At 56.2% G+C, this 14278-nt stretch overlaps 1 protein-coding gene across 1 annotated transcript; it reads right to left on the bottom strand.

Annotated features, from left to right (window-relative positions):
• Window positions 1-71: 71 nt before the first annotated feature.
• On the bottom strand, window positions 72-13548 carry LOC125917575 (receptor-type tyrosine-protein phosphatase epsilon; the record flags this gene model as incomplete). The annotated part of the gene is made up of 9 exons (XM_049623742.1): window positions 72-882; window positions 1616-1741; window positions 4765-4899; window positions 5759-5835; window positions 7099-7192; window positions 7525-7674; window positions 7997-8132; window positions 12041-12204; window positions 13429-13548. Coding segments are annotated over 9 exons (1218 nt in total), but the record flags the coding sequence as incomplete, so codon positions are not given.
• Window positions 13549-14278: the final 730 nt, after the last annotated feature.

Raw genomic sequence — 14278 nt, 5'->3', positions numbered from 1 at the left:
CTCCTGCGAGGAAGAGATTTGCTTTGGTGGCCAGCCCGCCCCCCCCCGCCCCGCCCCCACTGCTGGCACGGGGAGGGGCTCTGTCATAACCAGAAGTGGGTCAGCACAGAAGGAGGGTGAGCCGGCATGTCTTTAGATTGGGCCAGATTCACCCTTCCACACTTGTGATGCTGCTAATCAAGGACCTTGGTGGGGTGCCCAACTGTCTCCAGGGGCACCCCCAGCCACGTTTCCTTTGGCCTCCCTTGTGCCTGCCTTGGGAGCGGGGCTGGGGTGGGGCTGCAGGCCTTGGGCAGCCATCCCAGCCTGGACATCCTCGAGTGGCTCAAGAAAACCTTCCTGCCTCGAGGGTGTGCTACAGTGCGGACTTGGCTCCCCAAGCCCAGAGGAGAGGACAGGGAGGGGCGGGCACATCAGCCAGAACAATCTTTCAAAAGGAAGGCCAGCAGGCGAGGCTCAGGAAGTGGGTCTGTCAGAGCTGTGCCTGGAGGGGTTTTTGAGGACTTAAAAGGCATACGGAAACGTGTGTTTGAGCGGGTTCCCTGACTCCTCCCCCCAAATGCATCCTGCAGGTACAGCAGATGACGTTTCCGCATCCCTGTGACGCCCTCTGTGTACGGGGAAGGTGAAAACTACAGTCCAGAGCAATGACGCCGTTGGGGGCAGTTAACCGGGCGTAGGGTCTGACTCGGCCCCACCTGCAGGGGGCGCCCACCTGCAGTGCACAGTGATGGGGTGGTTGCCGGTCTGTTGCTGCTGCTTCTGCACGGCCGCGATGAGGTCGAGCATGCCTTTGCCCTCCGCCGGGATCCCGATCTCGGGCCAACCGTGGAAGTGGAACTGGCGCACCAGTCGGGTCTGCTCCTCCTGGCGGGCCAGGGGCTGCGGGCGGGGAAGGGCGTTCAGTGCCGCCTGGCCACAGGACCCTGGCCACCGAGGAGCGGGACCCGGGCCCACCCGTCCTCCCGGGGACCCGCGCCAAGGCTTGGGTCCCTCCTGGGGCCTTCGAAGGCCAGCACGGTCCCCACCTGGCGGGCCTGAGGGGCCTGACCAGGCGGTCTGTGGGCTGTGTGCACCCTAAAGGGCAGGGATGCCAGTATTTCCTTCCGAGTGGGGGCAAGACATCCAGAGGATGTTCCCTGGAGCCCCTCGCCAGGGCCCGCCAGATACCTTTATGGGATCCCTGGCAACTTTGCTGGAGACAACACGATCATCTCTTTCTTAAGAAGCCAGGACCCCTCCTGTCCTAGGGGCTCTGAATAAGCCTGGACAGGCCTCTGTGGCTTGACCCACGGCCTTTCCTCCTCCTGCCCCCCCCACCACTGCCATTTCTCCCGAAAGGGGAGGTGGTGGCCGTGTGACGCCTCTAGGAGTCGGCCACTCTGCTCCACCATCTCGTGCAGCAAGGAGGCAGGTGACCCCGAGGGTGCGAACGTTGTAGGAGATCTGCCCCTTTGTAACATGGCTCCCTACTCACCGCACTGAACGTGGATACTAAGGTACCAGTTAGAGGAGGTGGAAGGAGCAGGACATTCTGGTACCATCGCCAGCAGACCCTGAGGGATGCTGTGGTGCATTCTGTCTACAAGGGTTGAACGCACTCTGGCGACAATACCTGATTGAAAGTGACCAGGAAGTCCCGTATGCTGATGGCTTCGGAAAGCGTGTCGCTTTTTATTTCGATTGTTATTTCGCCGTGAGTCACTGAGCCCTCTGTTGGCCAATACTGGTAGCATTTATCCTTGGGGTAAAAAATAACCTGTTAAGTCTCATAGCGAATAACTTGCTGTTAGCAGTTTGAGGATATGAGGCAGAATCACTCTCAAACCATTTAACGTACTTCATCTGACCAAGTAAATCACATATGAATACGAACATGAATGCCAGTTAATACCCATTGACCAAGGGAATCCAGAAACAGACATGCATGTGGTTGCAACTCAGATACAGAACATGATGGAAAGAAAAGATTCTATAAGTGGAATTCGAAAAATTGGTTTTCCACGCAAGAAAAGCACTGGGTCCCTGACTCACAACCAACCAAGCTTGATATGGACAGTCCAGCCCTCCTGGAGTTGGGCAGTACACAACCTACACTACCATATGCAGTAGGTTTGAGTCTTCATAAAAATAAACCCAGATGTGTTAATACTTAAAATTAAAAACAAAACTGTGAAGGCCTTAGGAGACAATGTCTTTCCAGTCTGAGGTGTGCAGAAGGACTCGTTAAGCAATACCTCGACAGAGCTAACCATCCACGGCGCAAAGATTGCAACATCAGATGACAACACAGTGAACTTCACTCCGTCAACAAACATTCTCAAAAGAGTGAAAAGACATGCCATCAACTGGGACAGGACATTTGCGGTACGTAAAACCCGCCAAGGGTGAGTATCAAGGACATGTAAAGAATTCTTGTAAGTCAAGATAAAAAGAGCCAACAACTCACTAGCAAAACGGGAGAAAGGCATGGCCAGGCGTCTTGCACAGAGGAAAACGTCCATCTATACATATATGAAGCGAGGCTTGACCTCACAGGAATCAGAGAGATGCCAATCAAAGCTACAAAGGGATGACAGGTACTCGTATTCAATGAACAAAAATGAGGGTGCCTGACGGTACTAGGGGCGTCGATCGAATATTTCTCTCATACACCACCAGTGTCCGCTTTGGGAAACGGAACCACTTGGCAAAGCAGTGAGGAAGTATCTTGTAAACCCAAACTGTCACACGCTCTCCAATGTGGCGTAATGTCCCTCTGGAGTCTGCTCTTCCTTGTGCAGCATGAGACACGAAGGAGAATGTACCGGTAGGTAGCACCATGTGTAAAACAATAAAGTGGCATCACCCAAATTCCCAAAGCGGGAGAAGGGATAGAGAAGTGGGTTTAGGATGTCCAGTTTGTATCGTGGAACAAAACAGAATCACGATGAATGAACCACAGCGATACGCATCAGGGTAGGAAAGTGTCAAAAGCATCATTCTGAGCGGAAGGAGCAAGTCCCGGCAGAACACGCACTGTAATGATACCCTTTGTATGAAGTTCAAAAGCAGTAGTTGCTTCAGACACACACGTATATGATCTGAAAAGATTTCTGGAAAAAGCAAAGAACACATCCACCAGGTTGGCTTTAAAAAGACCAGTGACAATAAATGTTGGTAGAATGAGGAGTCACTGTAGTCCTGGTCCACTCCCGGCGGGAATTCAAACTGGGGCAGCTGCTGTGCAAGGCAGTCTGCAGTTCTCCAAAATGTTAAGCTGTATGAGTCTGCACGACAGAGTTATGATACGGCCCGGTAATTCAGCCCCTAGGCGTCTCCCCAAGAGAAATGAAAACACAGGTCCGTGTAAGAACCTGAACGTGAATGTTCCCACCATAATGCGTAACAGCCCGAGTAGAAACAACCCAAATGTCCGCCAGCTGACGAACGGATACACAAAATGTGGCCTGTCCTTACAATGGAGTATTATCTGTCAAGAAAAAAAGAGCTTATTCCTGATACTACACGGTTAAACCTTGAAGACATTACACTAAGTGAAAGAACTCGATCACACAAGACATGTTGTAGGAACTCATCTTCATGAAATGTCCAGAAGTGGCAAATTTATGGTGGTTGCAGAAGCTAGAGGAAGAAGGAATGGGGAGTGGCTGTTCTTGGGTGTGGGGTTTCCTCTGGGGGTGACAAAAATGATCTAGAATTAAATAGTGGTGATGTTGCACAACGCTGTGAGTATATTAAAAACCGCAAGGTGCCTGGGTGGCTCGGTTGGTTAAATGTCTGACTCTTGATTTCGGCTGAGGTCATGGTTCTCATGGTTCGAGAGTTTGACCCCCCAAGTCGGGCTCTGAGCTGACAGTGCAGAGTCGCTTAAGGTTCTCTCTCTCTCTCCCTCTCTTTCTGCCTCTCCCCAGCTCGTGCACACACGCTCTCTTTCCCTCAAAATAAATAAATAAAATTTAAAAAATATCGCCGAGCTCTACCCTTTAAAAGGATGAACTGAATAGTATGTGAATTGGACGTAATGTGCTGTTTCCAAGAAAACAAAGGAAACACAGATTCAGGGTAGCGGCTCTACCTGGGGTAACGTACAGGTAGATGTACATTACTGGTAAGGTTTGGCTTTTCAGTCGGATGGTGGGTTCACGAGTATTTACTGTGTCATTCAATAAAAGACACAAGAAGGCCCTGGACGGGTCTCTGGGGAAAGGGAAGCGTTTGACTCATTCGGCCCACCCAGGACAACACCTGTAAGGTACACATATATCAACGCCTACGTCCTTATGTCTTGAAGTCAGTTAAGATAGGTGAAATGAGGGGCGCCTGGGTGGCGCAGTCGGTTAAGCGTCCGACTTCAGCCAGGTCACGATCTCGCGGTCCGTGAGTTCGAGCCCCGCGTCAGGCTCTGGGCTGATGGCTCAGAGCCTGGAGCCTGTTTCCGATTCTGTGTCTCCCTCTCTCTCTGACCCTCCCCCGTTCATGCTCTGTCTCTCTCTGTCCCAAAAATAAAAAAAAAAAAAAAAAAAAAAAAAAAAAAAAAGATAGGTGAAATGAAATGCCGGCTAAGAGCGAAAGCCAGTGGGCGGTCATGGCTGAGCAAGAGTGGAACCTCTTTCATCTCCAGCCTGGCTCCCTCCCCAGTCCCTGTGGCCTCAGCAGCTGACGGCTGCCACGGGGTGGGACCTGTGGGTGGCGGGGGGCCGCCAGGGGTGCCGTGGGTTCTCGGGAGGCCCCGCAGGGGGCAGGGCGGCGGGCGTCCCTGACCTGCTCTCGCTCCTGGACCTCCGTCAGCATCACGACCGTGTGGCACTTCCACTCCCAGACCATCCGCCAGAAGTCCTCCACCGTGTGCGCCAGGGGCCCCTGGGTGGCGATGAAATAGTCCTTCTGTCGGTAGCCCTTCAAAGGGGGAACAGAGATTAGAGTCCGACTCCCTTTCCCCCTGGCTCCACTATGGACAGCGGGGTGCAGGAGAGGCCAGGGCCCGGCCAGGGAAAACGTTCTCCGGCTTCCAGGGCCGGGCTGGGCCCCAGCAAACCACCTGCACGCAGCGACAGCCCGAGATGCCCATTCCCTCTGCCACCCAGCCACCTCCTCTGCAGCGCCTGGGGTCGCCTCTGAGCGGGTGGCATGAGCCACGCTGGCCCCGGCCACCTGAGAGAGCACCGGTGACTCTGTTCTCGTGTGTTGCTGTGTTTCGTCTCAGTTAGCATCATGGTGGTGGGCTGGGGGCGGGCTTAGAGGAAGTGGATTCAAATCCAGTTCCTCCATGCGGCCCAAGTGACCTCTGGCAACGTTTTCTCATCTGCAAACGGACGTACTAATGCAGATGTGGCCGCAGCGTCCTTCCCCAACCATTTCTCAGCTCGGCGCACCGTGCGTGGAGACAGGCGATGACGGACAGCCCGGAGCGCACAACCGCTCCGTCCACGCGGAATGGACAGGAGGGCACAGAGACTGCAGGACAGCCAGCCGTGCAAGGGCCCATGTGACCCTGGTGCATATTAGAGACGTCAAAGAAAAAGTGCCGTGCCTCATAAAGCAAATTCCTTAGCAGTGCACCTGTTACCTCTGTTTCCAAAGTTCATTGTTCGTGTTTTTTGTTTTCTGTTTTTTAGAAGCAAACAATTCTGCTAACGAAATGGTTGGGATTTCAGAACTCCTTCCTGATCGTGAAAATGAGTTAATGAAGAGTGTGTGATCACGGACGAAGGACACAGTCATCTTTGTAAAGCACAGCCGGGGCCGCTATACTTACGTCGATAAAGGAGGCGTTGATGTAGTCTGTGTATTCTTGACCCCTTTTCATGGAAAGGATCACCCGATTGAAGTCATCTGCAAAGCAGTATGATCCCTCAGTCACAGCACAAACACCGCCCTGCCTTGCAAAGCTCACTCTGTGGCTACAAGCTTCCAAAACACAAAACTTGTTAATAAAATCGTGGAGTCAAGTCCCTGGAAGGTTTACTTTATAAAGTAGGTTAATTAAATTGGCCCAGGAAATTGTGTTTTGGTAGGAAAGCTCTGAAATTACCCCAGTTATCATTTTCGTGTGCCATGAATTGATGTAATTCATACCAAAATATGAGCATTAAAAATACTGCATTTCAGGAGTAAAAGGAATGTGGCCCGACAGGTGACCTGGAATTATGGCTGCAGCCGCACAGAAGCCAGTGTCTCAGGCCGAAACAGGCTTCACCCAGCATTCATGCACTTTTTTTTTTCTAACTTTTTTTTTACTGTTTATTTTTGAGAGAGAGAGGGAAAGAGAGAAAGCACGAGCAGGGGAGGGGCAGAGAGAGAGAGAGAGGGAGGCACAGAATCCGAAGCAGGCTCCAGGCTCCGAGCTGTCAGCATAGAGCCCGACGCAGGGCTCGAACCCACGGACTGTGACGTCACAACCTGAGCTGAAGCCAGATGCTTAACCGACTGAGCCACCCTGGCGCCCCAGCCTTCACACACTTCTGATTCTCGGCAATCACTAAAGCATGTCAGGAACCCTGAGTCCACATCTGCAGTGAGGTGCTCTCTCTCTCTTCACCCTCTCCCTTCCTTTCCTGTGGTCCCTCTGATCTCTGTGGAGTCTGTTTCTTCGCCTGCACTCAACAAACATGGGCACCCCTTCCTCTTTCTCCCCCTTACCTGGGATCTCGGGGCAGGCCAGGGTCCCAAATCTACCCCTGCCCATTCCAAGGCCTTTCAGGTCCCCTGGCCTGGAGCAGGGCCCCCTCCTCCATATACAGGCTTGGGGGACTCCTGGATGAGATGAGAACCACGCAGCCCCAGAGTCACGACCAGAGCAAATCTCTCCGCTTCCAGGAAGTCCTCCCTCTGTCTTGCCACCTACATCTCGTATCACATGCTGCCCGCCTGACACACAGGACTGTCTGGGTGGCTCACTGCTTCACAGGTGGGTGTTCTCTCACCTACCCTTGACATAGCCCTCCAGGAGCCCTTAACCCCAGGCCTGGGGGCTGTCCTGCCCTTGGATCCTGGCTTACAGAGGCGGGCAGTCAAAGAATTCTCCCAGCGTGCCAGCCCCAATCCCGTCCTGCCTTGGGGTTTCAATCCCACGGGGCGGCCCCAGGGCTGCCTTACACGGAATGATCTGGATGACTCTGGCCTTCTTCATGTTGGCCGGCAGGTTGCCCGTCCTCATGTCCTCCTTCATGATCCGGACATTTGTCAGTTTCTGCAGTCAAGGAGGACACGGGGTCACAGCTCCAACACGGACTCTCCCGCGCGACTCCCTCAACCCCGGAACAGCACCCCTGTCAAGGGTGCCTGCTGACCCGCAACAACGGCCCGTCTCTGACCCCGGACGCTTCCCGAATGTTGGGAAATGAGAGCCCACGCGTGACGCGCTCCCCCACATGGGCCCCTGCTCAGCTCTGAAAGCCCCCAAGAATTCTTCCCTCTGCGTCACCGGCGGGAGGGCCACCCTGCTTGTTCCGGGCTCAGGCCAGAGCGGGGGTGGTGATTGAAAGGGGACTCCTTTGGCCGGCTGCCCGCCTTCGCACGTACCCTGAACTCCTCCTCCAGCCCGATCTTGTCAAAGTGGGTGGCGGTGCCGTGCAGCGTCTGCAGGTGGTTTTCCAGAGAGGACACGTCCAGCTCGGTGTCCCCGTAGAGGTAGTACTCCAGTAAGGCTTGGTAGATGAACGTGTACTGCATCTGTGGGGAGACCCAGAGCGCCCGCGCCCTCGAGCGTGCCCGGCCACCACTGGCCCGGCCACTGCTCACAGCTCAGCAGCAACCAACTCCACGCTTTGCCAAGGTAGGGAGGTTTGGGAGCAAAAGTCAGATGCACGGCCGTTACCAATGGCCGCTTATGGCCTTGAGTGAGGACCACATGGCAGCAGGCATTACTGAGCACCTTCTCCCTGCCAGGCACTGTTACCCGTGCACCGACAGCCCGGGGGTGGCCCAGGTGTCTGGGTTTGCTCTGTGCAGCTCTCCCCAGGGCGAGGGGCTGGGCTGGGGGAGGGCTACTCACATCTGTTTGAACCATCTGAGGACGCTGGTTGCGGATTCTCGACACGAAGTCGAAGACGTCGACCTTGTGCTCGGCGTGCATCATGTCCATCATGGCATCGATCACTATGAAGGTGCCCGTCCGGCCCACGCCGGCGCTGCCGGGGAAAAGCAAGAGGCCGAGTCGTGAGCCACGGCACCCGCCCCCCCGCCCGCCAAAGCTGACCTGTGCACCCGGACCGAAGGACACGCTGCCCTCAACTGGGAGACACAGCCCATCGCTTAACCGAGCCTTTGCCTGGCAAATGAAGAGCAAATCTACGGGGAGGCCACCAGAGGGCACCACAATCTTGGTAAAATTATCTGACACTGTTCCTCTAATAACTAGACACTGTTGAAAGGCATGTCGAAAAAATCTGTCGTAGTCGTCTCACGTGAGGTTGTAATCGTCCTCTATTACCAAATGCCGTCTTCTTGTTGTGTGTGCAAGTGGATTTTTTCCAACGTCACACTGGAAATGGCTTTTTCAAGTTCGTTATAAAAAGGAGGCTCCCCAGGCTACGTCTGTGCGCTCTTGAGCCAAGGCCAGCCCTCGTGGGAGGCACTGGGTCTCTCTCTGGCGCCCCGGCCCTCCTCCCACGGCTGGCTGAAGCCAGCTGGCCCTTGGGGTCACAGCTGAGCAGTCTCCTGGCCAGGAAGCTGCCCCACTGGCTTCCTGGGTTTGGCTTTCCTTGTGCCGCCGGGATCCCGGTCCCACCCTCCCCCCACCCGCCGTCCTAGGTACATCTCCACCAGACAGTGGGGCCATACGTGTTTGTTCCCCGGCCCCCAGGACTCAGTGGGCACAGAGCTGCACTCAGCCAACATCTGCTGAAGGAGGAACCCCCTAGTGACCCAGACTCATCTATGCAGCATGAACCACTCCTTCCAGCTCCTGCAGCATTACCCTCTTTAAAAAAAGAAAAGAAGGAAAGAAAGAAAGAAAGAAAGAAAGAAGAAAAGAAAAAAGAAAGAAAGAAAGAAAGAAAGAAAGAAAGAAAGAAAATGAAAAAAGAAAGAAAAGAAAAAAGAAAGAAAGAAAGAAAGAAAGAGAAAGAAATCTAACAAAAAGACTCACGACTTAATGAGTCAAGTCCCCCGCTTTCCCGTTTTTTTTTTTTTAATTTTTTTTTAACGTTTTATTTATTTTTGAGACAGAGACAGAGCATGAACGGGGGAGGGGCAGAGAGAGAGGGAGACACAGAATCGGAAGTAGGCTCCAGGCTCCGAGCCATCAGCCCAGAGCCCGACGCGGGGCTCGAACTCACGCGAGATCACGCGAGATCACCTGAGATCGTGACCTGAGCCGAAGTCGGACGCTCAACCGACTGAGCCACCCAGGCGCCCCCCCCCCCCCCCCCCCCCCCCCCCCCCCCCGTGTGCGGCGCCCCCCCCCCCCCGCCCCCTCTGGGTGGGTGGGAGACACCACTCTCTCCAGTTCGTCTCCAAAACGGGGCTAGGACAGCGGCGAAGACCGTCCCCCTGGGCAGATCCCCTCATTCAGCGGGGAAAATAGGTGAAACGTGAGAGGTCTTCTGGGAGTCTTAGTTCTTTCTCAGATACGAAGTCCGAGAAAATCATCAGGTGCAGGGCCAGGTGAGACACTACCCAACAGGTATGAGAGGGAGGCCACAAAATAACTCCCTGCAAGGCTGTGAGGGTCCCTGAGCCGCTTACAGGACCCCCCCCCCCACCTGGCCTGGGGTACATGTGCAAGAAGCCACTTGGTCCCCCATGGAAAGGCTGAGGCCGGCTGACCCGTCCTGGCTGCCTCCGTGGGGACGCTGTTCTCAGGGGGACTCGGGCACAGAATGTCCTATTAAGTGATCAAGAACCAAACGCTGAGGATGAGTGTTTCAGCAAGGATGGCCATCAGGAAGTCAGAGCCCTGGGGCCGTGGCCGTGCGTGGCCGGGAGCTGAGGAGATCCTGTATGAAAATAAACTTGGGGGTGGGAAGGTGGAGTCAAGTCCGCCCTGGGTCTCGGGAGCTGACAGCCAGTGTGAGCCTTCTCCCTAACCCTGCTGGCTTCCGGCAGGCCTGCCCTCCTGGCTCGAATTCTTGCCACCACATCACCGCCAACAGGCAGGCGCCCAGAACCGCCCATCTGCCCACACCGGCCTCTCAGGGGGCCTCAGCCCAGGAGGGGAAGGATTCCTTCCCCCAGAGAAGAGGGGGGCTTTGGGAAGCCCGAGTCGGAGGGCGCCACTCCTTCCATTTACTGTCCATTAAAAACCTGGTGACAGAAGACAGGAGAACGTGTCTTCTGAGTGACAGAAGACAGGAGAACCCGGGAGCCCCAGCAGCTGTGCCAAAGGAACACAGAACCGCAGGGAGACGACCAGGCACTCAAGAGCGAGAGCTGAGCCTCACGGCCACGGAGGGCGCCCAGCGCGAAAATAAGACGAACGGCGGACGCACCTGCCCTGGGCACCTGTGGTTGAGGGAGAAGGGAGCAGAGAATGGACAGTGGTCATTCGTTGAGATGTCACAAGCACGACAGATCTGGAGGGACGGGGACAAAGCAGAATGGAGCCAGCTCCCAGCGGCTGCCCTCCGACCAGACACAGAGACCGTCTCTTTACCTCCCGCCATGCAGGGCGGAGCGGGGCCACCACCACAGGGAGCGGGAGGCAGGGAGCCCGCAGCGGCAGGAACGGTCTTGTAGAGCCAAGAGGACCTGGATGCGGAGACCCCCTGCTACGGCTTCTCCGGCTGAGGGCGTCGGACCCCGGGGCCTGCGGACAGGCTACTGGGGAAGCACCCGCCGTCCCTGCTACGGCAGGGCCCCGGATCTCTGATGGGACTCAGGCCCCTCCGGCCAGGCTTGTTCCCGCCTCCTGGAGGGCAGGCCCTGCTCACTAGGGCGTCCTCAGGATCGTATTCGTTTTCGGCTGTCAGAGCCAGGTTCGTTCTGAGTATCTTGGCACTGACGAGGGACAAAGGGGACGAGGGACGAAAGGCACCTGCACACAGTGATACTGATGCTTGGAACCGGCCATACCGGAGTTCGGCAGAAGTGGCACATAGACTCAGTTTCACGAAGCATGGGCAAGAACGGGAGCGGCTGACGGGACCCCCAGCTGCGGCCACACGGCATGGGCCTCCACCCCTTCCCCTCTCCAGGGCACCTGCTGGGAGGAACTCGTAGGCCCGGCAGGTGTAATCCCAAGGATGCCACCTCACTCGACGCACAGATGCTCCAACGTCCCTCAGCTCCCAAGCGGCAGGTCCAGGAGTCTATCCCTGGGCGGATGACAGGGGCCTCCCCTTTGGCCCCCAAACTGTCTTCAGGTTCTAACTGAGCACCCACCGGGAGGATGGGGAGTTTGGCCTGGAGCACTGCTCACCACTGTGCCTTTGTCTTCAAAAGCAGAAAGGGCACAAGCCAGTCAACCAACCTGAAGTCCGAGGCCTTTTCTCGTACGTGACTTTCTGCACCAGTGGCCACGCTGGGCAGGCAGACATAAGCCCCAGAGGGAGTTAGCCCACCTTCAGAGTCGAGTCCCGGGCCCCTCCAGGACTGTCCCTCCCACTGCAGACCAGGAGATCGCAGCTGGGATGGGGGACGCCCCGCCCTGGACAGCTGCTCCTGGCCACTATTGGCTGTTCCTGGGCCACGGCCCCCAGCCCCTCTGAGCCTCGCACACTCATGTAGAAAGACTTGGTGGGGGGGCTCTCCATAGAAGCATGGTTTCCATCTCTGTCCCCGGAGGTAACCTGGGGTCTGCGGGGGCAGTGAACCTGCCAGAGCCCCAGTAGCACCATCAACCTGGCCCCTCGGCTTTTGTCTGTTTTAACAATTGGGGATCCCCCTCAGACGCTGCTGACAGACGGGTCCTGCTGTCACAGAGTGGGCTGAATGTCCCTCTGGCTCTCACCCCCAGGGATCCCCCAAGCTGTCACTAGTAATTGTGTTCACAGCGGGCAGGGGGGTGCTTTCACTACGCCCCTACCTGTCCTTCTGCCCACCTTGGGACCGGCCCAGCCATGAGGGTGAGTACTCTGGGGGCCCCGGCCCGACATACCTGCAGTGGACCACTATGGGCCCAGCATGGGCGGGGTTGAGGGCCTTCACTTTCTTCAGGAACTTCAGCATCCCGATGGGGGTGAAAGGCACTCCAAAGTCGGGCCAGCTGGTGAAGTGCAGCTGGGAGACCAGCCGCGGGGCTTTGCAGCCATCGGGGAGCTGCTGCGGAGAAGGGGGACACGTGAGTGGGGGAACAGCGCCTGCCCCTCCCCCAGCATCACATCCTGAGGATGCTCGCCGCCCCCACCCCTGCCATCTAGGCCCCAGGCCGCCGTGGGTCCACAGGCGGCACGATGGCTGCTCGCGGGGTCCGCACAGCAGGACCCAAGGCACCCGGCCCAGGCCCCCGGCAGCCAGACGCATCCCTGAAGCCGACCCTGGAGTTCACAGACCCCACTCGTGAGCGGGGAGGCCACATCCGGGTCTGCCTGCGTAACTGCCAGCAGCAAACACTTTCGCTCCCCAGAGGCTCAAGATTGAGGGGAAAGATGTGGCTGGCCCGTTACGGGAGACCCCACCCCACCAGCCCCGCTCAGAGCCTCTCAGGTTTCCTCCCCCACAAAGGCCCATGGGTGCGGTTCTCTGGCCGGATCATGGAAGGCTGGATAGTGTATGTGGAAGTGTCTTTGTGTGTGTGTGTGTGTGTGTGTGTGTGTGTGTGCGCATCAGTGTGTCCGGGAGGGACACAAGCAGGGGAGAGTAAACACCATCACCATCAAGCTCATCCTCTTCCCTTCTTTGCTGTGGCTTCTAGGAACCTCAGACTCCTATTCTGCCATCTGACTATGTCAATCCCTCCACCTTTGACTCCTGATTGCATGATCTTCTGGTTTTCATATATCTTAAATCTCTATTTCATCTGCTTTGTCCACAGGCATCTGTGCCTTACATTTTTCTAGGCAGGGATGGAGTAGGGACAAGTAGGAAATAAAGGCAAAAAAATACTGAGCAGGTGACAGATCAACTTTTGAGACTGTTAAAAAAAACCTCACTTCATCACTTCAGTGTGTGACATGACATCATGCGACTGAGTGGGGGACCCCAAACCCCATGCCCCCATGCAAGTGACCCGCCTTCTTCCACCCAAAACAGTGACTGGGGCCCAGGAGCTGTCTGGGCCCAGAGCTGTCTGAAGACTAGGGGTGCACCTGTCTCCTCCCCTGTAGACCCGACCTCAGTCCACGAAAGCCCAAACCCGCCCCCACCCCCACCCCCGCACTTCCTCCTGACTCAGCCCCCCCTTGGCCAGAGCTGCTCCAACACTGCGGGGAGGCTGTGGTGGGGGTGAGGCTCTTCATGCTAAAAATAATGACACGTGTATTTATTCTTGACCCTGCTCTCTCGAAGGGTTGCCTTTCCAGAAAGTTGGTAACTCAGAACGCTTACCGACTGTATGCAGAACTTCCGGATGGTGTAGTCAACCAGAACCACACAGTCCTCCACGCACACGCGGATGTTTCCGTAGGTCCAGCATCCCTGGTCCGGCCAGTACTGATAGCATTTCTCCTACGTGGGACAGTTGAAGAGAAAGAAATAGGTCTGGGGCGCCCGGGTGGCTCAGGCAGTTGAGCGTCTGACTCTTGGTTTCAGCTCAGGTCATGTCACGGTTTGTGGAATCGAGCTCTGTGTTGGCCTCTGTGCGAGGAGCCTGCCTGGGACTCTCTCTCTCCCTCTCTCTCTCTCTGCCCCTCCCCTGCTCATCCACATACACTCTCTCTCTCAAAATAAATAAATAAACTTTAAGAAACAGTAAATAAGTCTGTGTGTGCCCTTCAGGCACATCAGCACCCTCACCCCCTCACCCCCCCATCAACACAGGGCCTCACACATACCAGGTTCCCTCAGACAGGTCCGGAGCTGGGAAAGAGCACTAGGAGGTGTGGAAGCTGGGAGACTGAGGCCACAAAACAGCCCTGAGCCTATACCTGGGCCCCTGTCTGCTTTTGACACCAACAGAGGCTGGGCCTCACGGGAGGACGGCGTGTCCCCAAACGCTTCCCACTGGACTCAGCAGGGTGTCCTTCGGCTCGCGGAGGACAAAGCTGGCCAGCCCACCGCGGAAGAGGGGTCAGCTTAACGCTCCCCAATTATCTCCGCCTAGGACAAGGCAGATGCAGAAATCTGCAGAGGACGGGCACCCCGCCACGCAGAGCCCCACCTCTTTACCTTCCCTCCCTCGGAGCTACAAATGGCTCCATCCGGGGACAGAGCGCAAGGGGCCTAAAGGGCAACAGTC

This window comes from Panthera uncia, unplaced genomic scaffold (genome assembly GCF_023721935.1).
Source record: "Panthera uncia isolate 11264 unplaced genomic scaffold, Puncia_PCG_1.0 HiC_scaffold_2034, whole genome shotgun sequence".
Lineage (NCBI taxonomy): Eukaryota > Metazoa > Chordata > Mammalia > Carnivora > Felidae > Panthera > Panthera uncia.
Note: the sequence above shows the minus strand (reverse complement) of the source record. Positions and strands in the feature narration are given on the sequence as shown.